The sequence below is a fragment of the Bombina bombina genome, chromosome 6 (genome assembly GCF_027579735.1).
Source record: "Bombina bombina isolate aBomBom1 chromosome 6, aBomBom1.pri, whole genome shotgun sequence".
In the NCBI taxonomy this organism is placed as follows: domain Eukaryota; kingdom Metazoa; phylum Chordata; class Amphibia; order Anura; family Bombinatoridae; genus Bombina; species Bombina bombina.
This window is the reverse complement of record NC_069504.1, coordinates 314,458,004-314,484,030: the sequence shown is the minus strand read 5'-3', so window position 1 is coordinate 314,484,030 and position 26,027 is coordinate 314,458,004. Positions and strand designations below refer to the sequence as shown.

The window sequence follows — 26,027 nt, the reverse complement described above, 5'->3', positions numbered from 1 at the left end:
AACACAAAATTCTCACTCTGACATACAAAGCCCTCAACTGCACTGCTCCCCCCTATATCTCAGACCTTGTCTCCAGATACTCTCCCTCCCATCCCCTTCGCTCTGCTCATGACCTCCTACTCTCCTCCTCTCTGGTTACCTCATCGCACTCCCGTTTACAGGACTTCTCCAGACTGGCTCCCATCTTATGGAACTCTCTGCCTCGCCCCACAAGACTCTCCCCTAGTTTTGAAAGCTTCAAGCGCTCCCTAAAGACTCTACTGTTCAAGGATGCATACAACCTATGCTAACCTTACTTTATACCAGTTCCACTCCTCCATTGCTATCCCCTGAACCCCCTTAGCATGTAAGCCTAAGAGTCCAGCTGTTTGTAGATCACCTTCTTAAGAGTGGATTACAACAGTGCAACTCTTGGCAGGGCCCTCTACCCATTTGATCCCTTTAATTGTTTTGTTGTACTCCCCTTTGTTTATAGCGCTGCAGAATCTGTTGGCGCTCTACAAATAACCGATAATAATAATAATAATGCATTAGCAGGTTTACAGTTTATAAATAAAAATTATCCCCCTAGAGCACTGGTTTTCAAACTTGTCCTAAGGCTTCCCCAACAGTCCACGTTTTCTGGATAACCTTGGGTAAGATCAGGTAAAACAACCATGTTTACTAATCAGCTGATTGTTTCACCTTTGCTTTAGTTCAGATATCCACAAAATGTGGCCTGTTAGGGAAGCCTACACGTATAGAATATATAAGAATGTATTATAACATTAGTGTCTATACATAATTATTATAATGCTATAATTCTCCCCTTATAATTCATTTTCAGAATTGTTTTATTACAGATTAAGGCTACAAAATGGTGAATGTTTTCTTCAGCACTTACCTCAAGCCATGAGACCACTGTTGGTCCATCCCACTGAGCAAATGGCAAACCCTTCCTTCTGGCCTCTTCCAAAAGCTCGTGCCTTCAAAGTAAAAGAGCAAAATACATGTTAAAATACTGTGGGAAAATACATTTCTTCTTAAAGCAAAAATGGAAAAAGAAAGATTAACAGGACCCAAGAGTCTCTAGCCCCTTAATGACCGGACCATTTTTCAATTTTCTTACCCTTAATGACAATGGCTATTTTTACATTTCTGCTGTGTTTGTGTTTAGCTGTAATTTCCCTCTTACTCATTTACTGTACCCACACATATTATATACTGTTTTTCTCGCCATTAAATGGACTTTCTAAGGATACCATTATTTTCATCATATCTTATAATTTCCTATAAAAAAAATATAAAATATGAGGAAAAAATTGAAAAAAACACACTTTTTCTAACTTTGACCCCCAAAATCTGTTACACATCTACAATCACCAAAAAACACCTATGCTAAATAGTTTCTAAATTTTGTCCTGAGTTTAGAAATACCCAATGTTTACATGTTCTTTACTTTTTTTGCAAGTTATAGGGCCATAAATACAAGTAGCACTTTGCTATTTCCAAACAACTTTTTTTCAAAATTAGCGCTAGTTACATTGGAACCCTGATATCTGTCAGGAATACCTGAATATCCCTTGACATGTATATATTTTTTTTTAGAAGACAACCCAAAGTATTGATCTAGGCCCATTTTGGTATATTTCATGCCACCATTTCACCGCCAAATGTCATTAAATAAAAAAAAAAGTTCACTTTTTCACAAATTTTGTCACAAACTTTAGGTTTCCCACTGAAATTATTTACAAACAGCTTGTGCAATTAAGGCACAAATGGTTGTAAATGCTTCTTTGGGATCCCCTTTGTTCAGAAATAGCAGACTTATATGGCTTTGGCATTGCTTTCTGGTAATTAGAAGGCCACTAAATGCTGCTGCGCACCACACGTAAATTATGCCCAGCAGTGAAGGGGTTAATTAGGTAGGTTGTAGGGAGCTTGCAGGGTTAATTTTAGCTTTAGGGTAGAGATCAGCCTCCCACCTGACACATCCCACCCCCTGATCCCTCCCAAACAGTTCTCTTCCCTCCCCCACCCCACAATTGTCCCCGCCATCTTAAGTACTGGCAGAAAGTCTGCCAGTACTAAATAAAAGGAGTTTTTCTTTTTTTTAATAAAAAAAATTAAAATGTTTTAGCTGTGATGGACCCCTGCCTTAGCCCCAACCTCCATGATCCCCCCCCCCCCAGCTCTCTAACCCTCTCCCCTACCTAATTGCCGCCATCTTGGGTACTGGCAGCTGTCTGCCAGTACCCAATTTGCCCCAAAAACAAGTGTTTTTTTTGCACTTTTTTGGCCATTTTTAATGTTTTCTGTAGTGTAGCAGCCCCCCACAATACCCCAACCCCCTCCCAGATCCTTATATATTTATTTATTTTTCATCCCTCTTCCTTTCTCATTGGTGTCAGTGGCCATGTAATCGGGCGCGCACGCGCGCCCCCGCACGCTCCCGGCACAAAAAAAAATTGTCATTTGAAAATTCAATTCACCCTGTACTATATTGAAAACACATTATTAACACATTATTTGATGTTTTACTTTGTGAATTGAATGTATTTTTGAAAATATACACTCATTTCAAATCTGAAGACTGCAACACACTCCAAAAAAGTTGGGACAGTCGACTGTAACATCACCTTTTCTTTTAATAACACTTATTAAGCGTTTGGTCACTGAAGACAGCAGTTGGTCAAGTTTAGCAAGCGGAATTTTCCCTTATTCATCCATTATGCATGTATTCAGCTACACAACTGTACGAGACCTTCGTTGCCTTATTTTTCGCTTTATAATGCGCCACACATTCTTAATCAGGGACAGGTGAGGCCTGCAGGCAGGCCATGCTAGCACTCGCATTCTATGCTTAGGCAACCATGTGCTTGTAATCCCGGCAAAATGTGGTTTGGCGTTGTCCTACTGGAAAATGAAGGGACGTCCATGGAAAAGACAAGTCTGGATGGCAGCATATGTTGCTCCAAAATGTATACATATCTTTCTGCATTAATGGTGCCCTCACAGTTGTGCAAGTTACCCATGCCATGGGCACTGACAAACCCCCATACCATGACAGACGCTGGCTTATGGAGAGGACAGTGATAACAGCTTGGATGGTCCTTTTCCTCTTTGGCCTGGAGAACACAACGGCTGTTCTTTCCAAAAACGATTTCAAATGTTGACTAATCGGACCACAAAACACAATTCCAATGTGCTACTATCTGTCTCAGATGAGAGTGAGCCCAGAGAAGTGGGCGGAGCTTTTGGACAGTGTTGCTGTATGACTTCTGCTTTGCGCTTTACGCACCGAGATTTGACCGGATTCCTTGAATCTTTGAATTATATTGTGCACTGTAGAAGGTGAAATGCCTAAAATCCTACCAATTTGTCTTTGGGGAATATAGTACAGGGTAAACTGATTTTTCAAATGAGACTTTTTTTTTTTTTTTTGCATTTTTCATACTGTCCCAACTTTTTTGGAATTGGGAATGTATCTGGACCTAATTGCTGAGAATGTAATAGCAAAAGTGTGCTGCCTTAACAACAACAAAAAAAATATAAGCTTTAAAGTAATTGTAAAATGGAAGCTCTACAAATAAATGTGATCTTATAACAAATAAGGATATAAAAAAAAATATAATACATTGTCCATATTTGTGCATGCTCTTGCTTGAAATCCTTTGTGATTGATGGTGATCTGCTTAAAAGGATTAAAACAAATGTAGTATAATATTGTTACATAATAAAGTCCTATAGATGCCAAATTTGCAATATATATATATATATATATATATATATATATATATATATATATATACTCTTGTACTCTTGTAATACTGTATTTTATGTATCTCATTGTATCCTTTTGCAAGTGCTGCTGTAACACTGTGTCTTATGTGTTTACTTGGTTCCCACTTTCAGAATAATGCTCAATATCTTCATACTCCTTTTTGCTACCTCTTGTCTCTATAACAAACTACATTACTCACTTACTCCTTCTCCCTCTCCACCTGCACTGTTCATTAGCCCATCTCTCTTATACTCCCCTTACTTTTGTACTCATGAACTCTACTTATTCCTAAATACTCTCTCTCCCCCCTGCACTTCAGTTAAACAACAGTCTCATTACTGCAAATCTGCTTCTCATCTCATGTCACTCTCCCTCTTGCTCATACTAGCTGCTGGCGACATCTCCCCTAATCCTGGTCCCTCACAACCTCCTAACCTTTCACATCCTTGTGTGCCTTTCAATAGACTTCATAAACTAAACTCTGGTAACCTTAATCGCATTCCTCTTACATCTAAAAAACCCTCCCCCTTCACTTGTGCACTCTGGAACTCTCGCTCTGTTTGCAACAAGTTAACTTCTATCCATGATCTCTTTATCTCCCACTCTCTTAACCTTCTGGCTCTTACAGAAACCTGGCTCTCTACTTCAGACACAGCATCCACTGCTGCACTGTCACATGGGGTCTCCATTTCAGCCACACTCCTAGGTCTGGCAATAGACAAGGAGGTGGTGTCAGTATTTTACTTTCCTCTCGGTGCACCTTCCAACAAATTCAGCCCTTCTCTTCACTCACATTTTCTTCATTTGAAGCACACATGATTCGGTTATTCTCTCCCCTTTCTATATGTGTTGCAGTCATATACCGCCCCCCTGGCTCCCCAACTCAATTTTTAGATCACTTTGCTGCCTGGCTTCCTTATTTCCTTTCCTCAGACACCCCTGCCCTCATTCTTGGCGACTTCAACATCCCCCTTAACAATCCCACTGCCTCATCTGCTAAACAACTTCTGCAACTCACTTCCTCTTTTGGTCTGTCACAATGGACTGATTCTCCCACTCACAAAGACGGTCACTCCCTTGACCTGATCTTTAGCTATCGATGCACTCTCTCAAACTTCTCAAACTCCCCTTTTCCTCTTTCTGACCACCATCTCCTTACCTGCAACATATCATCCCTTCCTACAACTCTCCCACCTTCTACTCCTCACACCAAACTTCACAGAAGCATTAGGTCTTTAGATCAGCAACAACTTGCTAATTCCCTTCAACCGCTCCTCTCATCCTTCTCCTCCTTTTCCTGCCCTGAACAATCTATCTGCCACTATAATTCCACCCTTATATCCATCCTTGACAATCTCGCCCCTCTTACCACTGCTAGGAAATCACACACTCATCCCCAGCCCTGGCATACTCCTCTGACACGGTACCTACGCAGATGTTCCCGTACTGCTGAACGACATTGGAGAAAATCACGGAGTTCAGCTGATTTTCTTCATTACAAATTCATCTTGAACTCCTACTACTCTGCCCTTAATCTCCACAAGCAACACTACTTCTCTACTCTTATCTCTAATCTTTCTTCAAACCCAAAACGTCTGTTCTCCACTTTCAATACTCTCCTCCGCCCTCCCCCACTTCCTAATACAACTTCTCTGTCAGCTCAAGACTTTGCCAGTCACTTCATTAACAAAATTGATTCCATCAGACATGAAATCAGCTCTCAACACAATTCCATTCTCTCCCCCCCTCAAATACTCTGACTCAACCACAACCCTCATAACCTGAAACTTAGTTCATTCTCCCCTGTTACTGAGGACGAAGTTTCAGCACTTATACTGCACTCTCGCCTCACTACCTGTCCCCTTGACCCTATCCCCTCACAGCTGCTCCCCTCTCTCTCTGCTACCCTTACCCCTATACTAACACACATTTTCAACCTCTCCCTCAGCACTGGTACATTTCCCTCATCAATGAAACATGCACTGGTCACACCTATCCTCAAAAAACCTTCCCTTGATCCTACCTCCCCATCCAACTACCGCCCAATTTCCCTCCTCCCTCTTGCTTCAAAGCTTCTCGAAAAACTAGTATATGCACGCCTATCCCATTTCCTTACGTTAAACTCCCTTCTTGACCCGCTGCAATCTGGATTTCGTCCCTATCATTCCACAGAGACAGCTATTGTTAAGGTCACCAACGACCTACTTACAGCTAAATCAAAAGGCCACTTCTCTCTGCTTATCCTCCTTGATCTGTCCGCAGCCTTTGACACTGTCGACCACCCTCTTTTGCTCCAAACCCTCCAATCCTTCGGCATCTGTGACACAGCCCTTTCGTGGCTCTCTTCCTACCTGTCAAACCGTACCTTCAGTGTAGCCTTCTCTGGGGCCTCCTCTGCCCCGTCACCACTTTCTGTTGGAGTACCGCAAGGCTCTGTCCTCGGTCCCCTTCTCTTCTCAATCTATACGTCATCACTAGGTTCCCTTATTAAGTCCCACGGTTTCCAATATCATTTGTATGCCGATGACACCCAAATCTACTTCTCTGCACCAGAACTATCTCCTTCCTTGCTAACCCGTGTCACTAACTGTCTTTCTCACATCTCTTCCTGGATGTCCTCTCACTACCTCAAGCTAAATCTCTCCAAAACTGAGCTCCTCATTTTCCCCACTTCTTCCAAAATCTCCACCCCCAATATCTCTATAACTGTCGACAACTCCATCATTACCCCTACCCCGCATGCCCGATGTCTCGGGGTCACATTTGACTCAGATCTTTCCTTCACTCCTCACATTCAGTCCTTGGCTACAGCCTGCCGCTTCCACCTTAAAAACATCTCTAAAATTAGACACTTCCTTACACAAGACACAACTAAGATTTTAATCCACTCTCTCATTCTTTCCCACCTTGATTACTGCAACTCTGTCCTCTCTGGTCTCCCCACCTGCCGCCTAGCTCCTTTACAATCCATAATGAATGCCTCTGCCAGACTCATCTTCCTTACACGTCACTCTTCATCTGCTGCGCCTCTCTGCCAATCCCTTCACTGGCTTCCTCTTGCCTCTAGGATCAAACACAAAACTCTCACTCTTACATACAAAGCCCTCAACTGCACTGCTCCCCCCTACATCTCAGACCTTGTCTCCAGATACTCTCCCTCCCGTCCCCTTCGCTCTGCTCATGACCTCCTACTCTCCTCCTCTCTTTTCACCTCATCACACTCCCGTTTACAGGACTTCTCCAGACTGGCTCCCATCTTGTGGAACTCTCTGCCTCGCTCCACAAGACTCTCTTCTAGTTTTAAAAGCTTCAAGTGCTCCCTAAAGACTCTACTGTTCAGGGACGCATACAACCTACGCTGACCTTTCCTATTACCAGTTCCTCTCCTCCACTGCAATCCCCTGAACCCTCTTAGCATGTAAGCCTAAGAGTCCAGCTGTTTGTAGATCACCTTCTTAAGAGCTGAGTACAACAGTGCAACTCTTGGCAGGGCCCTCTACCCTATAATTGTTTTGTTGTACTCCCCCTTTGTTTATAGTGCTGCGGAATCTGTTGGCGCTCTACAAATAACCGATAATAATAATAATAATAATATATATATATATATATATACACATACAGTATTTAGTCAGCCACCAATTGTGCAAGTTCTCCCACTTAAGAAGATGAGAGAGGCCTGTAATTTTCATTATAGGTATACCTCAACTATGAGAGACAAAATGTGGAAACAAATCCAGACAATCACATTGTCTGATTTGGAAAGAATTTATTTGCATATTATGGTGGAAAATAAGTATTTGGTCACCTACAAACAAGCAAGATTTCTGTCTCTCACAGACCTGTATCTTCTTCTTTAAGAGGCTTCTCTGTCCTCCACTCATTACCTGTATTAATGGCACCTGTTTGAACTTGTTATCAGTATTGTTATCAGTATAAAAGACACCTGTCCACAACCTCAAACAGTCACGATCCAAACTCCACTATGGTGAAGACCAAAGAGCTGTCGAAGGACAACAGAAATAAAATTGTAGACCTGCACCAGGCTGGGAAGACTGAATCTGCAATAGGCAAGCAGCTTGGTGTGAAGAAATCAACTGTAGGAGCAATAATTAGAAAATGGAAGACATACAAGACCACTGATAATCTCCCTCGATCTGGGGCTCCAGGCAAGATCTCACCCCGTGGGGTCAAAATGATCACAAGAACAGTGAGCAAACATCCCAGAACCACACAGGGGTACCTAGTGAATGACCTGCAGAGAGCTGGGACCAACGTAACAAAGGCTACCATCAGTAACACACTACGCCACCAGGGACTCAGATCCTGCAGTGCCAGACGTGTCCCCCTGCTTAAGCAAGTACATGTCCAGGCCCGTCTGAAGTATGCTAGAGAGCATTTGGATGATCCAGAAGTGGATTGGGAGAATTTCATATGGTCAGATGAAACCAAAGTAGAACTGTTTGGTAGAAACACAACTCGTTGTGTTTGGAGGAGAGAGAATGCTGAGTTGCAACCAAAGAACACCATACCTACTGTGAAGCATGGAGGTGGCAACATCATGCTTTGGGGCTGTTTCTCTGCAAAGGGAACAGGACGACTGATCCATGTACATGGAAGAATGAATGGGGCTATGTATTGTGAGATTTTGAGTGCAAACCTCCTTCCATCAGCAAGGGCATTGAAGATGAAAGGTGGCTGGGTCTTTCAGCATGACAATGATCCCAAACACACCGCCCGGGCAACAAAGCAGTGGTTTCGTAAGAAGCATTTCAAGGTCCTGGAGTGGCCTAGCCAGTCTCCAGATCTCAACCCCATAGAAAACCTTTGGAGGGAGTTGAAAGTCTGTGTTGCCCAGCGACAGCCCCAAAACATCACTGCTCTAGAGGAGATCTGCATGCAGGAATGGGCCAACATACCAGTAACAGTGTCTGACAACCTTGTGAAGACTTACAGAAAACGTTTGACCTCTGTCATTGCCAACAAAGGAAATATAACAAAGTATTGAGATAAACTTTTGATATTGACCAAATACTTATTTTCCACCATAATTTGCAAATAAATTCTTTCCAAATCAAACAATGTGATTGTCTGGATTTGTTTCCACATTTTGTCTCTCATAGTTGAGATATACGTATGATGAAAATTGCAGGCCTCTCTCATCTTCTTAAGTGGGAGAACTTGCACAATTGGTGGCTGACTAAATACTTTTTTGCCCCACTATATATATATATTTATATATATATATATATATATATAAATATATATATATATATATATATTTATATATATATATATATATATATATATATATATATATATATATATATATATATATATATATATATATATAATTCAAACAGGCTCAGGACTCACTCCAAACTCCATTTTATTTGTGACATTTCGGGGATAAACCTTCCCCTTCCTCAGACAATTATTTACTGTGCATTACAATACTTATATATCCAAAGCCCCTCCCATAGCAAATAAGTGTGTGCCAACCATTTTTGACAAAACATATCGGGCTAGATTCCAAGGGGTGCTGTATTTTTATTTTTCGTGATCCTGAAAACTCCACTACTGTTAAGCTTTTTGAACAAGTCAGTTTGCGTTCATATTACAAGTTTAAAAAAACAAACATATTTTGGGCTAACACCCGAGATCGCGCATTACCCATAGAAGTCAATAGAGATTTTTTTTTTTTTAAAACACCCATCTCGCAAACAACATAGCATGTGCAAGATTAAATATGCGGCGTCACTGCAAAAGCCGTCGAGGCAGGTTTTTACACTGTTTTGGTATCACATATTCGGCGCAGCATATAAATGTGGCGCATATATTTCACCCGTCGCCCACAATTTGTACTCCCATAAGCTAACATAGAACTGCATCATAGATCGGTATCACATATTCAGCACAAGGACTTACGCGGCAAAAATTTTGAAATTTTACTCCATTTTCAACTCGCCACACATAGGCAGGCGCAGCAAGTCTTGCGCTGAATATGTGAGCACCGTAACTCCAGTAACTCCCTGAAAATATTAACTAACACCTAACGCATGCGCAATATCTATCTACCTGTCAACCGCCAACCCCCACCGCAATAACTAATAAAATATATTAACCCCTAATCCACCATTAACCTACACCGCAATAAACCTAATGTATTAACCCCTAATCTGCCATTAACCCACATCACAATAAACCTAATAAAACTATTAACCCCTAATCCGCCATTAACCCACAACGCAATAAACCTAATAAAACTATTAACCCCTAATCCGCCAAATCCACACAATGCAACAATCCTAATAAATATTAACCCTTAATCCGCCAAACCCCCACAACACAAATAACTAATTAAATTACTAAGCATGAGAGCTACTGAAATCCTATTGGCTGATTTGAACAGCCAATAGGATTTCAGTGGCTCTCATCCTATTGGCTGATTTGAATTTAAAGAATCAAATCAGCCAATAGGAATGCAAGGGACGCCATATTTAAATGCGTACCTTGAATTTACTATTGATTGTACGGTGGCGATTGCACAAAGAAGATCCTCCACGCTCCATGGCTCCACGGTCGCCGGTCCTGCTCATATCTGCTTCGCCCCGGCTTGGTCCTACATGAAGAAGGAAGAGGTTCCCGCTTGGAAGAAGATGTTGGCTGCTTGGAAGAAGACTTCACCGCCTGGAACAGGACCTTCTCTGCCAGACTTCAAGAACAGTGAGTACCTATTTGGGGGTTAGACTTAGGCTTTTTTTTATTTTTTGGGGTTTTTTTTTTTTTTAGATTAGGGATTTATTTGACACTCTTAAAAGAGCTGAATACCCTTTTAAGGGCAATGCCCATAAAAATGCGCCCTTAGGGGCAATGGGTAGTTTAGGATTTTTTAGTGTTAGGTTTTTTTATTTCGGGGGGTTTGGTGGGTTGGGGTTTTTACTGTTAGAGGGGGGACTTAGTATTTTTTAAGGTAAAATAGATATTTAACTTAGAGCAATGCCCTACAAAAGGCCCTTTTAATGTCTATTGGTAGTTTAGTATTAGATTAGGGGGTGTTTTTATTTTGGGTGGCCTTTTTTATTTTCATAGGGATTAGGTTTAATTTTTTTTCTTTTTGATAATTTGGTTTATTATTTTTTGTAATCTTAGATTAATTTAATCTTAGTTTTTTTATTTTTAAGTAATGTTAGCTTTTTTATTGTAACAATATTTTTTAGGTAATTGGGGTTAATTTAGGGGGTGTTAGGTTAGGGGGCTTAGTAATTTAACCCCTTAAGGACCAGCGACGTACCCTGTATGTCGCTAGCCTTTTTTTGGGACTTGATTGTTTTATAGCGTGGTCTTGCCACCAGCGTTGAGACTGCTCTATTCCACAAAGCCTTCTGGAGGGAGGGCATTGATAGCGTGTTCTTGCTAGACTTGTGCTATTATGTCCTGAAAAAACCCTTAACGACCAGTGACATACAGGGTACATTGTGGTCATTAAGGGGTTAATTAGTCATTTTAATTGTGGGGGTTTGGCAGATTAGGCGTTAATAGATTTATTAGGATTGTTGCGTTGTGTGGGTTTTGCGGATTAGGAGTTAATAGTTTTATTAGGTTTATTGCGATTTGGGTTAATGGCGGATTAGGGGTTAATACATTTATTAGGAAGATTGCGATGTTGGTGAATGGCGGATTAGGGGTTAATACATTTATTAGGTAGTTTGCGATTTTGGGGTTGGCAGGTTTACGGGTTAATACATTTATTATTAGTTCCGATATGGGGGTGATGGCGGATATAGGGGTTTTGACGTGTCGGGTTTATTTTTGGGAGGCGTGTTAGACTTTTATGGAAATGTATGGAATTTTATTTTTTTTCTTAGGCACCGGCAGTTTCTCACGTGTGACTCCAGAAATTTGTATTTACACATATTTCTGGACATCGCTAGTTTATCCGACTTACGGCACTTTATGAACTGCCGGCTCCGTATATGTGATTCCCCGATGTGCGAGGGAAAATTACGGGCGATGCGGGTTTCAGCAGTTACGCTGAAGACTGCGTCGCATATGTAATCTTGCCCCATATTTGCATTAGCAAATGTAAAATATTTTACAGTAAATACATAGTTAAAATTTTTATTAAAATACAAATATTGCATAAATATGTTTTTTATCATGTTTCCATCTACGTAATGGCAAAGGGCTATAACGCACTTATATATATGTTTATATATGTGTACATATTTAGTAATGTTTTTATATGTGAATATATGACTGTAAATACATATATACACATATAAATACATTAATATGTATTTACACACATATATATACATACATACAAATACATATTTAGCAATGCATATGTATGTGTTTAAAATGTTAAAGCCATTTGCCTTCCTTTTTTTTTTTCTAACACCCGAGATCTCATATCTTAAAGCCCTTATAACTTTTTTTGTGCATAATGTATTTTAATTAAATAATTTTTATTAGAAAGTGTTCATATGAGTGTAACTGTACTTTGTAATGTATCTTTGATATGTTTTGTGCAACTTTTTTGTTTCGGAAAATAGTTAAACCACAGCTCTGAGAGCTCTTATGAGTTCTCATAAGTACAATATAAGAATAAAAGAAAAAAAAATCACAATTAAGGAGATAAATGAGTGAACATAATTAACTGAAACAATGTCTGGGTACCAATCAGAAAAATAAAATAATAGTATTTAGGTACCAGTAGGAAAAGAATATTAAAGATTTACTAATAAATTATCTGATTTAATAGTGTTTAAAGTCTAGATAGCAGATTTTTAATCAGATTTTATAAAGTCAGAAAGGTTGTATCCAACACACAATGGGACTTTTTATATGTATAAAAAAGGGATATTACGCTGTTTATCATAAGTTGTATATTATGGCTTAATTTCGACCCTATTTTATGCATTATATATTTTATTCGACCGAGATTGCAAAAATAGCGACCCAATATCCATTAGCTTCAGAGATGCATCTCTAATTCCATACCTCCCATTTTGGACAATCAGTGCCATATTGAGGGTATTTTTCATAGCCAGCAACTCCGTATGTACATTAAGTCTGTGGGGGTTACAGTGTTTAGTCTATGGGGCCTATTTATTATGGTGCGAGCTGACATGATCCGATATTGCGGATCATGTCCACTGCACATCGATAAATGCCGACAGCATACGCTCTCTGCATTTATCATTGCACCAGCAGTTCTTGTGAACTGCTGGTGCAATGCCGCCCCCTGCAGATTCACGGTCAATCGGCCGCTAGCAGGGGGTGTCAATCAACCCGATCGTCTTCGGTCGGGTTGATTTCTGGCGATGTCTGTCCGCCGCCTCAGAGTAGGCGGACAGGTTATGGAGCAGCGGTCTTTAGATATATAGGGCCTATTAATCCTTTAGATTGTATTAAGAGTTATTTTCCTGCAAAAATATAAAGATAAGAGCAGACAGCACACTTACAATCCAAGAAAACACGCAAGTAACTGCACTTATGAAATATATAAAAAAAAGAATGCATTTCAGCATAGTCCCTATTCTTCCACAATTCGTCCAACAGTAATGCCTTTATGCTGGATTCTTAAACTGTAACACAGTCCTCCACTCAAAGTTACATACAGTCTCTTCCTTGGTATGGTGGCCCACTAGTGAGCTAATGTGCTTTTCTTCTACTTCAGCAGGTAGACTTTAACAAGAGAAATTGCTGTGACAGCATGTAGATGCTTTTAGTAGACTGGAAGGAAGAAGAACACTGAACACTGATGATCCCTGAGACTTCCAAAACTTTCACATATTTAAAGAGAAAAAGTGTTCTACCAATCATTTTCTTTTCCTGACTATTATTAAAAGGAGGACATTTTGAGCAACAATTGTGGAGAAACAAAAGAATTCTACCAAAATGAATATCTTTAAAGACTAAGTTAGAGGAACAGTTATATTGGCTGTATAAAGCACAGGAAGGGGTGGCACGTGAACCATCATATTACTTAAAACTATGGCTGCAATTTCTCTCCACTGTGTAAACAACCTTTGCATCTTCAAGTATTGGTACAATCTCCCTATTAATAGTCTTTGCTTTTGGAAAGGGATGTTGAGAACGGTTTTCCTACTATCAATCGCTAAAATAGTTATAGACGGTCCCAGGGCCACCACTAGAAATTTTGGGGCCCCTGACTTAACCGTTTATCAGGACCCCCCCCCCCCCCTTTGACATGTGCAATTTTTGACCAAGTGACTAAAACATATATGCACTTTATTCTTAAGTGTCTATTTAAACTTGGAAATGTTGTAAAGGTAGTAACATACACACACACAGACACACTCATACACTGAAACACACTCACACATAAGGATTCACATATAGACACTCTAGCAGACATGCAAAGAAACACACTCAGACACAGACACCAAACAGACACTCAGCACTTGTTTACATTGACCTGATGAGGTAAACTACAGTTTTGTAAAAAAAAGGAGATTTACAAAAGAAAATATGGAGTTCTGATTATCTTTTTGTAAAGGAAGATGCCAACTAAATGATGACAACATCATGCAGTGTCTGAAAGGAAGGGCCCTGAACTGCCTAAACAATTATTTAAAGGTTAAATGGTGGATTGGTGACTTCCGGAAAGGTCTCGTTAGTCTCAAAGTCTGTAGAAAGATTTAAATAATCAGTAGCAAGGTCAAAATGTCCTAAAAAGGAACAGACAATGGACACGCACACAAACTCAAACTTGCACATACACCCAAGGAAACACTGACAGAGACAGCCTCAGAAAACACAAAGACATACACACACAGAGACACCCACAGAAAACACACAAAGACATACACACACAGAGAGACAACCACATAAAACACAGAAAGACATACATAAACACACCCTCAGTGAGACATCCACAGAAAACACACAAAGACATACACACACCCTCACAGAGACACCCACAGAAAACACATACCCTCACAGAGACATCCATACATACACACACACACCCTCACATAGGCATCCAGAGAAAATACACAAAGACAAACATACACACACCTTCACAGAGACACCCATAGAAAAAGCACAAAGACATATGCACACACACCCTCACAGACATACACAGAAAATGCACAATGACATACACACCCACCCTCACAGAGAGACCCACAGAAGAAAAATACATACACACTCAGAGACACAAACCAAAGCAAAAACAAAAATAATTGTGTGAATTCAAAATTGTACATTAATGATATGGGTAGATGGCTAGATGAAGAAAAGTACTTTTAAAAGGTTGACATATGTTTGTTTTTTCCCCATTTTCCCCAACCAAGAGCACCACTTCAAATATAGTATACAAATGATCCCATCTGTCAGCTGTACTTATGGATTTTGAAAATGCTGTACTCTATATGGTCTTGGTGGAACCATAAGCTGTGGTACTCATACCATTAGATCTGGTTAAATGCAGGATTTAGGCTTGTTGGTATGTAATTCAAAATTAAGTAAGCTGTAGTGTAAACTGAACAGTTTTAAGTTAACCTGTATCATTTCAAACACTGAGCAATCTTAGTCTGAGAGTATAACATGTTATGCAGATGTAAAAATCTTAAATAAAATGCCTCCTTGCATCTGGCAAGTCCTTGCATAAAGGGGCAGTAAACTGGAAAAAACTTTTTTATTGCACAAAGAAATAAAAAACATTTGCTAAGTAAATCCTACCTCCTCTGCAAATGAAAGTTATCTGGCGTCTGATTCAGGCACACACTGTAAAAAGTGCCAAGTCTGTCTCACACTGTGCATAGTGGTTTAGTGCACACTCAGAAATCCTCTTAAATGTTAATACTTTACTCCTTGTAATAACATTTCCAATTTCTGCAATTAGCACTCTGCTGTAGTACCCACTGGTGGCTGCCAAAATTTAAAAAAAAAAAAAAAATTTTTTTTTTTTTTTTTTTTTTTTTTTAGTTCTTGTCTCATGGGGCCCCCCTGGCCCATTGGGCCCCTGACAGGAGTCACCCATGTCACCCCCTGATGGCGGCCCTAGACCTACAAGCATTGTCATCAGAAGCTGCATGTATTTGACTTTTTGATTTTTCCATCCAAATATAGGGCACCATTTATGAAGCTGCAAATTCAGCATCAAAGTCCAAGCGTTTAAGGTTTGGGAGAGCTACTTAACCTCTCCACCACCTCAAGGGTGGCAAAGCTAAATCATCCTGATCATATACAATCAGAATGATTGACAAGCCCTGCTCTTGAATGATTGGTTGTGCGAGAGCAGGGGACACAACTGCACAAGCATTTGCTTGTGCAGTGATATCTGTGGGAAGCATATTCCAGGCGGACAGGATCCCGGAGTAAACATTGCCCACCTAAAATTTGTAAATGGGGCCCATTAAAGTCTACCACTAGTTCCAGATTTTCCATTATTTTTTTTACTGGTCTTTCAAGTATATTCAAGTATATTAAGTGGCTTTGTAAAACAGAGACCATAGTATTTTGTACAAAAAGTGCAATTCCAGAACAAGGGGCTATGATCTCAAGTTGAAGGGTAATGACTTCAGGAGAACTTAAAGGGATATGAAAACAAACATTTTTCTTTCATGATTTAGACAGAGCATGCAATTTTAATAAACTTTCTAATTTACTTCTATTAGAAGTTTTGCTTCGTTCTCTTGGTTTATTTTGTTTAAAAGCAAGGACGTCTGCTTACAATCCTACCTATTTTTGGAGCACTATGTGGCAGTAGTTTTGCAAGAATGTTATACATTTGCAAGAGCACTAGAGGCAGCACAATTTCCTGCCATGTGGTGCTCCAGACAACTACTTAGGTATCTCTTCAACACAGAATATCATGGGAATGAAGCAAATTTGATACCTTTTTTTAAAATTGTATGCTCTGTCTGAATCCCAAATAAAATGTTTGGGTTTCATATCCCTTTAAATAATTTCAGTAGAAGCTCTCCTACACAGAAAGGGTGGTTCATTCATGGAATAAACTTCCATTAGAAGGACAAACACTGTAGCTAACTTCAAGAATGCCTGAGTATGTATCAGGCTATCATATAAACTAAACAAACTTACACTTTTAGAAAATGTTGGGCAGTCTTCTTGGGCCTATGGTTCTTATTCTTAAATCAAAAACTTTGTTTCAGTGAGAACAACTGCATAGTTTTGATTTTGTATTGATCCTTCAAAATGTGTTTGAAAGGACTGCTAATGTACATATTAGGTAATTCATATGAATGCATATTGATAGAGACCTGCCTAAAAATATAACCAACATATGATAGACAAAGAAAGTAAAAGAACCACTAGTGTACAGAATAGCAAAAATGTAGCCTGTGATGTCACCATGAAAATTTACCAAGTAGCTACACCAAAATACACGTATATTAAGTAGGGATGGGCGAATGTGTTTATATTCGAATTCAAATGTTAGAACGAATGTTATTGTAGAAATTCGAATGTTGATAAGAACGAATATTCTTAAAAATTCGATTTTCGAATGTTATTTACAGTTTTTGAATGTCACATTCGAATTCGAATGTCACTTTCGAATTCGAATATTACATTTATAAAACACAACTGTAGACTAGAAACACTATTTCGAATTCAAATGTCACATTCGAATTGAATATCACATTCGAATTTGAATATTACATTTATAAAACACAGTATATTAGACTAGAAATACTATTTTGAATTCGAATGTCACATTCGAATCGAATATCACATTCGAATTCGAATATTACATTTAAAAAAAAACAGTATTAGACTAGAAATACTATTTCGAATTCGAATGTGACATTCGAATTTGAATATTACATTTAAAACACAGAATCAGACTAGAAATACTATTTCAAATTCGAATGTGACATTCGAATATTACATTACGAAATTGAATGAATAGATAACTAAACATTCTATTATTCGAGCGAATATTTTTGAATTTTATTGAAAAATTCGAAAACGAAAATTCGAAAATAGAATGTTAGAATGTTATGTAAACATTTGAAATTCGATTCGAACGAACGAATGTATGTATCAAAATTTGTTTTAAATTTCGAATTTTTAGAAACATTCGCCCATCCCTAGTATTAAGGTATATTCTACTATCCTCACATAAGATTTTTATGTTGACATGAGAGCCTCATGAAAGCCTGTACACTAGCAACCACCTCAGAGATAAATGCTGAAAGCTAAATATCACATCTCTAGCCCTGAATGAGAGCAGACATGTTCCCTGGGCTTTATATTCAGTTTAATAAAAATAATATTTTAAAGATAAACGAAGAATGAATTTGATAGCGGTTAATATTATACTATAAACCAGTAATAAGAATGGTACATTTCATCACCAGCATAATATACAGTATTTTGGCCAGCTATTAGGCAAACAAAATAATAAACAACAATAAAAAAACAATACATCTAATGCTAAATATTATCATAAAATGTTTGCTACATTATGCTAACAACTGTAAAAGACTTTATCTAGAAATAAATCACGGAAAGCTCCTTAGCATCTAGAGCAGTGTAATTATCATGCAGCTGTTATACTATGTTTAACTTAAAGGGACAATGAACCCAAATGTTTTCTTTCATGATTCAGATAGAGCATGACATTTAAATCAACTTTCTAATTTTCTCCTATTATCAATTTTTCTTCGTTCTCTTGCTATCTTTATTTTAAAAGCAGGAATGTAAATCTTAGCAGCCAGCCCATTTTAGGTTCAGCACCAAGGCTAGTGCTTGCTTATTGGAGGCTTACATTTACCCACCAATAAGCAAGCATAACCCAGGTTCTCAACCAAAAATGGGCCGGCTCCTATGCATCACATTCCTGCTTTTAAATAAAGATAGCAAGAGAATGAATACAATTTGATAATAGGAGTAAATTAGAAAGTTGCTTAAAATTGCATGCTCTATCTGTATCATGAAAGAAAAAAAAAATGGGTTTAGTGTCCCTTTAAAGGGACATAATACTCATATGCTAAATCACTTGAAACTGATGCAGTATAACTGTAAAAAGCTGACAGGAAAATATCACCTGAGCATCTCTATGTAAAAAAGGAAGATATTTTACCTCACAATCTCCTCAGCTCAGCAGAGTAAGTTCTGTGTAAAAAGTTATACTTCACCTGCTCCCAGCTGCAGGTAAATAAAAATAATGAAGAAATGAACAGCAGCCAATCAGCATCAGCAGTGCTGAGGTCATAAACTCTTACTGTGATCTCATGAGATTTGACTTAACTCTCATGAGATTTCATAGTAAGCTTCCTTTACCTGATTGGTGAAATAATATGAGAGTTCACGAGGCTCATCCCCTAAGCTGTCCTAGGACAGACACACTAAAATGCTGCTTAGAAATCCTTTACAATGGGAGGTGGCTACTGAGGAACTTTTGAGGTAAAATATCTTTCTTTTTTACATAGAGATGTTCAGGAGATATTTTCTAGTCAGCATTTTACAGCTATGCTGCATCACTTTCAAGTGTTTAAACATTTGGGTATTATGGCCCTTTAAGTAAGTAAATTCCATTCCAGCAAGTATATTCCATTTATACATAAAAGCAAAATTGTATTTAAATTCTTACTGGGAATTTCTAGAAACATTAGATAACATTCATGCAAAATAAACAATTTGATCTTTTTTCCTGTAATATTAAAATACAAGTTGTTTTGAAAGGGAAATAATGAAAGGAACAAAGAAAGAAAGAGAAAATGCATAATTTGACTATGTTTTTCTCTATCCTAAATATGCACCAAGAAAAACTGCAATAATTTTGCTAACATTCGATTAGTATGATATCTTTTGTTCATAATAGTGCTAAAGTAATTTTACATCTTACATCTTTCATTAACTAATTCAGTAATGATATTATAGGCACTTGCCTTTCATCCACTGCCAGTAACAAAGCATATTGTGGGGAATACATGTAGCAGAGGAATGGATTTGCTGGAATAAGTTCTGACAAATACTTACTAATATAGACGAGGAATTTTATCTCTTTTAATCCCTTTGAAATTTCAAATAACACAATTACCTGCTATGAGATCACTGAGTATTAAACTGCATTATAGCCCTTTAATCCATGGGGAAAATAAATATATGTTTATCCTGCATTAAAACTTTTGAGGATCCCACTATAGTCTAAATGTATAGCTTGACATGAAAACAAATTCATTTTATTATAAAAAAAATACATCTACAATTTTAACATATTCTAATATTTAGAAAAAAACCAAAGCAATAAGGAATTAAAGGGACAGTGTACTATAAAATGTCCCCTTTAGTCGCAGTTTTAAGATTATTTTTTTTTATTTTTTTTCTTGTGCAGCAAAAGTGCCAAATGCCCTTTTTTTTTTTTTTTGAGGGTGGGGGTGGGAGGATAATTGTAGAGGTTTGTATTTTTTTTATTCCGAAAAAGAGCTGACACTTTAGGGCAAAGCCCTACAAAAGGCAATTTTAGGGGCTTTATCTCTAGTTTAGTGTTAATGTTGTTTGTTTTTTTTGGGGGGGTTTCAGTGGGGTTTTTTTTTTTGTAATGTTAGTTTTAGTTTTATTTCAGTTTTCTGTAATGTTACTTTTTTTTTTAATTTATAGGTTTTTTTTACTTTTTCAGGTAAGTATTTTTTTTTTTAAAGGTAAAATGAGTCTGTTTTGGGGTAACTTAGGGGGTGTTAGGTCAGGTGGTTCAGATGTTAGTGGGTTACTTGGCGATAGCAGTGTGGTGGTTTAGGGGTTAATAGTGTAGTAGGTTACTTTGCGATGGGGTTGTGGTGGTTTAAGGGTTAAAAGTGTAGTGGGTTACTTTGTGGCGGTTTAGGGGTTATTAGAGTAGGGGCTTATGGCGACTTAGGTTAGCACACAAGCACGGGTGTAAGTTTTTTCCCCCCACTTTTCTCTCTCCATTGGAGTCAATGGGAGAGTACGTTAGCAAGGTTGCAATATTTTCACTTCTGCTCTTTGTACGCATCGGGTTAGCGCGTGAGCAATAAATATTTACTTTCAACTTGTAATACGCGCATTACCCGATGCACGCAAAGATCAGAAGTCGAACTGAGTTAGCGTGTGAGCGGGAGAGGTAATTACCGCTCCTCTCGTAATCTATCCCTATCTTTATATAAGTTTATTACTATAAGTTTGCTATTTGGTTAATAAGTTTATTTTATAGAATAAAAACACTGTTCACTTACTATAATACGCTCTAAACACATCCCCACTTTACAGAAGGTAATCAGCTGGAGCGTTAGATATGCTGTGCTGAAACACAGAGATAAATTGCTGAACGTACAGGCCTGAGTCTCTAGACATGACATCATTTTAGAATTCTATTATTAAAAAAGAAATTATATATAATGATAAAAGTTAACTTGCTGGGCTGCCACTAGAAAATGTGGGACCCCTAACTAAACCATTGATTGGGATTCCCCTTCCCCTCTTTGACTTTGGCAATTTTTGACCAAGTAAGTGTCTCCAGTATTTGCTTATAGGGGGACACTTGCTGAAGGCCCACTGGTGTGTTAGTGGATGAACCGTTGTGGGAGCTGACATGCTGGGGGAATGCCTGGGCATTCTATGGGCTGGGTCCTGCAAAGCTGTGGGGAACCTGGACAACATGGTGATGTGGAAATGAAGGCCAATCATAGTTGGAAAGGGCACATGGGGAGCCAGCCATTATGTTGGGGAGAACTAGTGCCCCCTCTGGTGACACCACTACACACACACACAGATGTGCACACACTCACAAAATCTTATTGTATCCCCGGTCAAACCATTAAACTCAAAAGTAATTTCCCCTTCTAGATTTGTCTCAAGAGAGGCCCTAAATAAAGTGCATGGTGGCGAGCAAACTGCCTACTTATATAATGCACCCACAGCACATTAGTTAATCTTCATAGACACAGATAAAAAGCCTCATAACGCTGGTTTTTCACTACCGCTTGTATTACGAGTCTTGCAGGTATCTGTCCTGCACACTTTTTTGGCCGTAACGCAACGTAACTACCGCAGCTTTCAAAAAGTCCTTTTTCAATGGGACTTCCATAGCGCCGGTATTACGAGTTTGCCTGTCCGGCCAAAAAGTGAGCGGTACAGTCTATACCGTCAAGATCCATACCGTAAACTGAAAGTCAGTAGTTATGGGTTTTACGCTACAAAGCTGTAACATAAAACTCATAACTAAAGTGTTACAAAGTACACTAGCACACATAAACTACCTATTAACCCCTAAACCGAGGCCCTCCCGCATCGCAAACACAAAAATAAAATTATTAACCCCTAATCTGCCGCTCCCGACATCGCCGCAACTATAACATATTAACCCCTAAACCGCCGTACTCCTGCATCGCAAACACTAGTTAAATATTATTAACCCCTAATCTGCTGTCCCTAACATAGCCGCAACCTACATTACTGTTTTTAACCCCTAATCTGCTGCCCCCAAAATCGCCACCACTATACTAAAGTTATTAACCCCTAAGTCTAACCCTAACACCACTAACTTTAACATAATTAAAATAAATCTAAATAAAAATTACAATTAATACCTAAAAAATTCCTATTTAAAACTAAATACTTACCTATAAAATAAACCCTAAGCTAGCTACAATATAACTCTAATAGTTACATTGTAGCTATCTTAGGTTTTATTTTTATTTCACAGCTAAGTTTGTATTTATTTTAACTAGGTAGAATAGGGGGGGTCTTTGTGTTTATTTTTTTTACAGGTAAAAGAGCTTATTTCTTTGGGGCAATGCCCCGCAAAAGGTCCTTTTAAGGGCTATTGGCAGTTTAGTTTAGGCTAGGGTTTTTTTTTATTTTGGGGGGGCTTTTTTGCTTTTTTATTTTGATAGGGCTATTAGATTAGGTGTAATTAGTTTAAATATTTGATCAATTCTTTTTTATTTTGTAATTTAGTTAATTGTATTTAATTAATGTAATTTATTTAATTGTAGTGTAATGTTAGGTGTTAGTGTAACTCAGGTTAGGTTTTATTTTACAGGTAAATTTGCATTTATTTTAACTAGGTAGTTAGTAAATAGTTAACTATTTGCTAACTAATCTACCTAGTTAAAATAAATACAAACTTAGCTGTGAAATAAAAATAAAACCTAAGATAGCTACAATGTAACTATTAGTTATATTGTAGCTAGCTTAGGGTTTATTTTATAGGTAAGTATTTAGTTTTAAATAGGAATTATTTAGATATTAATTGTAATTTTTATTTAGATTTATTTTAATTATGTTAAAGTTAGGGGTGTTAGGGTTAGGGTTACGTTAGGGTTAGGGTCAGACTTAGGTTTAGGGGTTAATAACTTTAGTATAGTGGCGGCGACGTTGGGGGTGGCAGATTAGGGGTTAATAAGTGTAGGTGGGTGGCGGCAACATTGGGGCGGCAGATTTGGGATTAATAAGTGTAGGTAGGTGGCGGCGACACTGGGGGCGGCAGATTAGGGGTTAATAAGTGTAATGTAGGTGGCGGTGATGTCAGGGGTGGCAGATTAGGGGTGTTTAGACTTGGGGTTTATGTTAGGGTCTTAGATGTAGACATAACTTTTCTTTCCCCATAGGAATCAATGGGGCTGCGTTACGGAGCATTACGCTCCTTTATTGCATGTGTAAGGCTTTTTTTTAGCCGGCTCTCCCCATTGATGTCTATGGGGAAATCGTGCACGAGCACATAAAACCAGCTCAAAGCAGCGCTGGTATTTGGGTGCGGTATGGAGCTTAATGCTGACATATTGCCTGCTAACGCCGGGTTTTTGCAAACCTGTAATAGCAGCGCTATAGGGAGGTGAGCGGTGGAAATAACTTGCAAGTTAGTACCGAGACGCTCATAACGCAAAACTCGTAATCTAGCCGAGAATGTTTTTCTCATTGCAATAATACAGCAGCATATTTTCAATTATCCATCTGATTTTTTCTTTAACTAATACAATAATGCCCATGAATGCTAAACACACATAGGATACATATAAACCCACGATTATTGAAGAGAGATCAGACAATATTCCCAGCCAGGAAACCGGTCCACCTGCTTTGATGCAAGAAAGGCAACATTTCTTGTTGCATAAGTATTTACTTGTATAGCCCCTTCCACTACTGGGGTTTGTCAATCATGGGTGAAAAAGTACCAGATGTTAAAAGTCCACCACCTCTGAGGCTGAAGAGGGCTTAAGAATAAGTGGTATTTAATTACTTCTTAACCTGTGGCTGCTGACTTGCATGAGTGAGTCTACACAATAAGCTGAGACACGCATGGGCATACTAAAAAATTGGTCCAGATAGCAGGGCTGCCATTTCCCTTGTTCAGAGGAGAATTGTCTGGTATTTCGGGGCAGGACTGACCATGTTAGGCGGGATCAGACTGATATACTTTAGGAAAGTTTTCCTCTGTGAAAACCACAAATGTGTTAAAAGAAGCTACTCCCCATAGAACAAGCCACTGAGCTGTTGTTCGTTCCTGGCAGACAGCTACTCTTTCAACATAAACATAGCCACACAAAACTCCTTATTTATACAAGTGCTATTAGTGTTTATGTGCACTCAGTTTTTCACATACTATCTGCCTCTGAAAACCGACAAAGGACTCGTGTCCTTATCTTGATATCTTACCTTGCCACAGCTATTTCAAAATATAACAACTCAAGTGTATGAAAAACCTATGGAGGTTTATGAATATACATTTTGAGTGAAACATCTTGAATAGCTTTGTACTATAAAGAAATCTTAAAATATTCAAAAGGTAAAAAAAATTAAACCTACAGCTTTAGAAGTTTTATTAATAATCTTGCTATTGATATTGTAGAAATAACTAACTGCTACTCAGGAAGAAGAGATTGCCTTTTTAATGAGTTTTCCCAAAGGACTGACATGTCCTAGACTTAGTAGGCATTAATGATGCAAAGCACCCATCTAGTTAAAGCTGAACTCCCTTTAAACTGTCATTCTTATGACTGTGGCATAATGAAAAAAATGTTCTAGTTCACCTTTTAATATAATAATGATAATAATATTAATAAAAATAATTAAAAGAGAAAATATATTGCACAATTTACTTAACCAGCATAATAAGAGCAAAGTTTAAGTAATCCACATTGACTATACAATCAGTTGCACAGTAAATATAAATCAGATAAGATCAATAAAATGCAATATAGTATTTGTACCTGCTGAGAAATACTAGAAGAGCACACCTTAATTAAAGGCCCATTATTTTGTAGTGATCGGGATATCAAAAGACACTTTATTACCCCTGTGGTTTAAGATCATCTCTTGCCAGGGAATACTCTGATAGATTTGAGTGAAGGAGAAATAATTGTATGTGGGAAATCATTGGCTTTAATCTGAGCCGGATAGAATTACATGCTCTGTGGTTTTCAGATTGTGTTTCATTTTTACCCCAGAATACATGCAGAGGGAAACTATGCAAATAAATTGGATTATAAAATGATTGATTAGTAGAAGTGCACAACATAAGGCAAATACACCTCTGAAATATTAGATATGTGGTTGTTTATGAATGGCTGTCCACAGGATCTAGCTGTAAGTTTGCTTACTACTGTTATTTTGTATTAGTGACGCCCAACTAAATGCTGACCTACTGAATGTGTGGTACAAATTATAAAACAGCAGCAGATTTAATGAAAAGTAGGCCCCAGTGCAAAACATTTTTTTTAGCCCTCTGAAACCATAATACTCTTTGATACTAATAGTTATATCAGGTGCAACAAGGCGTTAACAGGTAGGTAACAGACTAGCAGGTAACACACAAGCAGGAAACACACAACAGGTCAGCTGGTATTACAGGCACTTGGCACACAAAAACACAATTTATGCTTACCTGATAAATTTATTTCTCTTGTGGTGTATCCAGTCCACGGATCATCCATTACTTGTGGGATATTCTCATTCCCAACAGGAAGTTGCAAGAGGACACCCACAGCAGAGCTGTAATATAGCTCCTCCCCTAACTGTCATAGCCAGTCATTCGACCGAAAACAAGCAGAGAAAGGAGGAGCCATAGGGTGCAGTGGTTACTGTAGTTTAAATTTAAAAATTACCTGCCTTAAAATGACAGGGCGGGCCGTGGACTGGATACACCACAAGAGAAATAAATTTATCAGGTAAGCATAAATTGTGTTTTCTCTTGTAAGGTGTATCCAGTCCACGGATCATCCATTACTTGTGGGATACCAATACCAAAGCTAAAGTACACGGATGAAGGGAGGGACAAGACAGGAACTTAAATGGAAGGAACCAC

The 26,027-nt window shown here is 38.4% G+C and overlaps 1 protein-coding gene across 1 annotated transcript in view; it reads right to left on the bottom strand.

The window, feature by feature from the left end:
* PPFIA2 (PTPRF interacting protein alpha 2) overlaps nucleotides 1-26,027 on the bottom strand; it is a 728,675-nt gene that overhangs the window by 123,973 nt on the left and 578,675 nt on the right. The window contains exon 20 of the mRNA XM_053716934.1: nucleotides 884-965. Coding sequence (XP_053572909.1) covers nucleotides 884-965 — 82 coding nt within the window. The remainder of the gene's footprint in view (nucleotides 1-883; nucleotides 966-26,027) is intronic.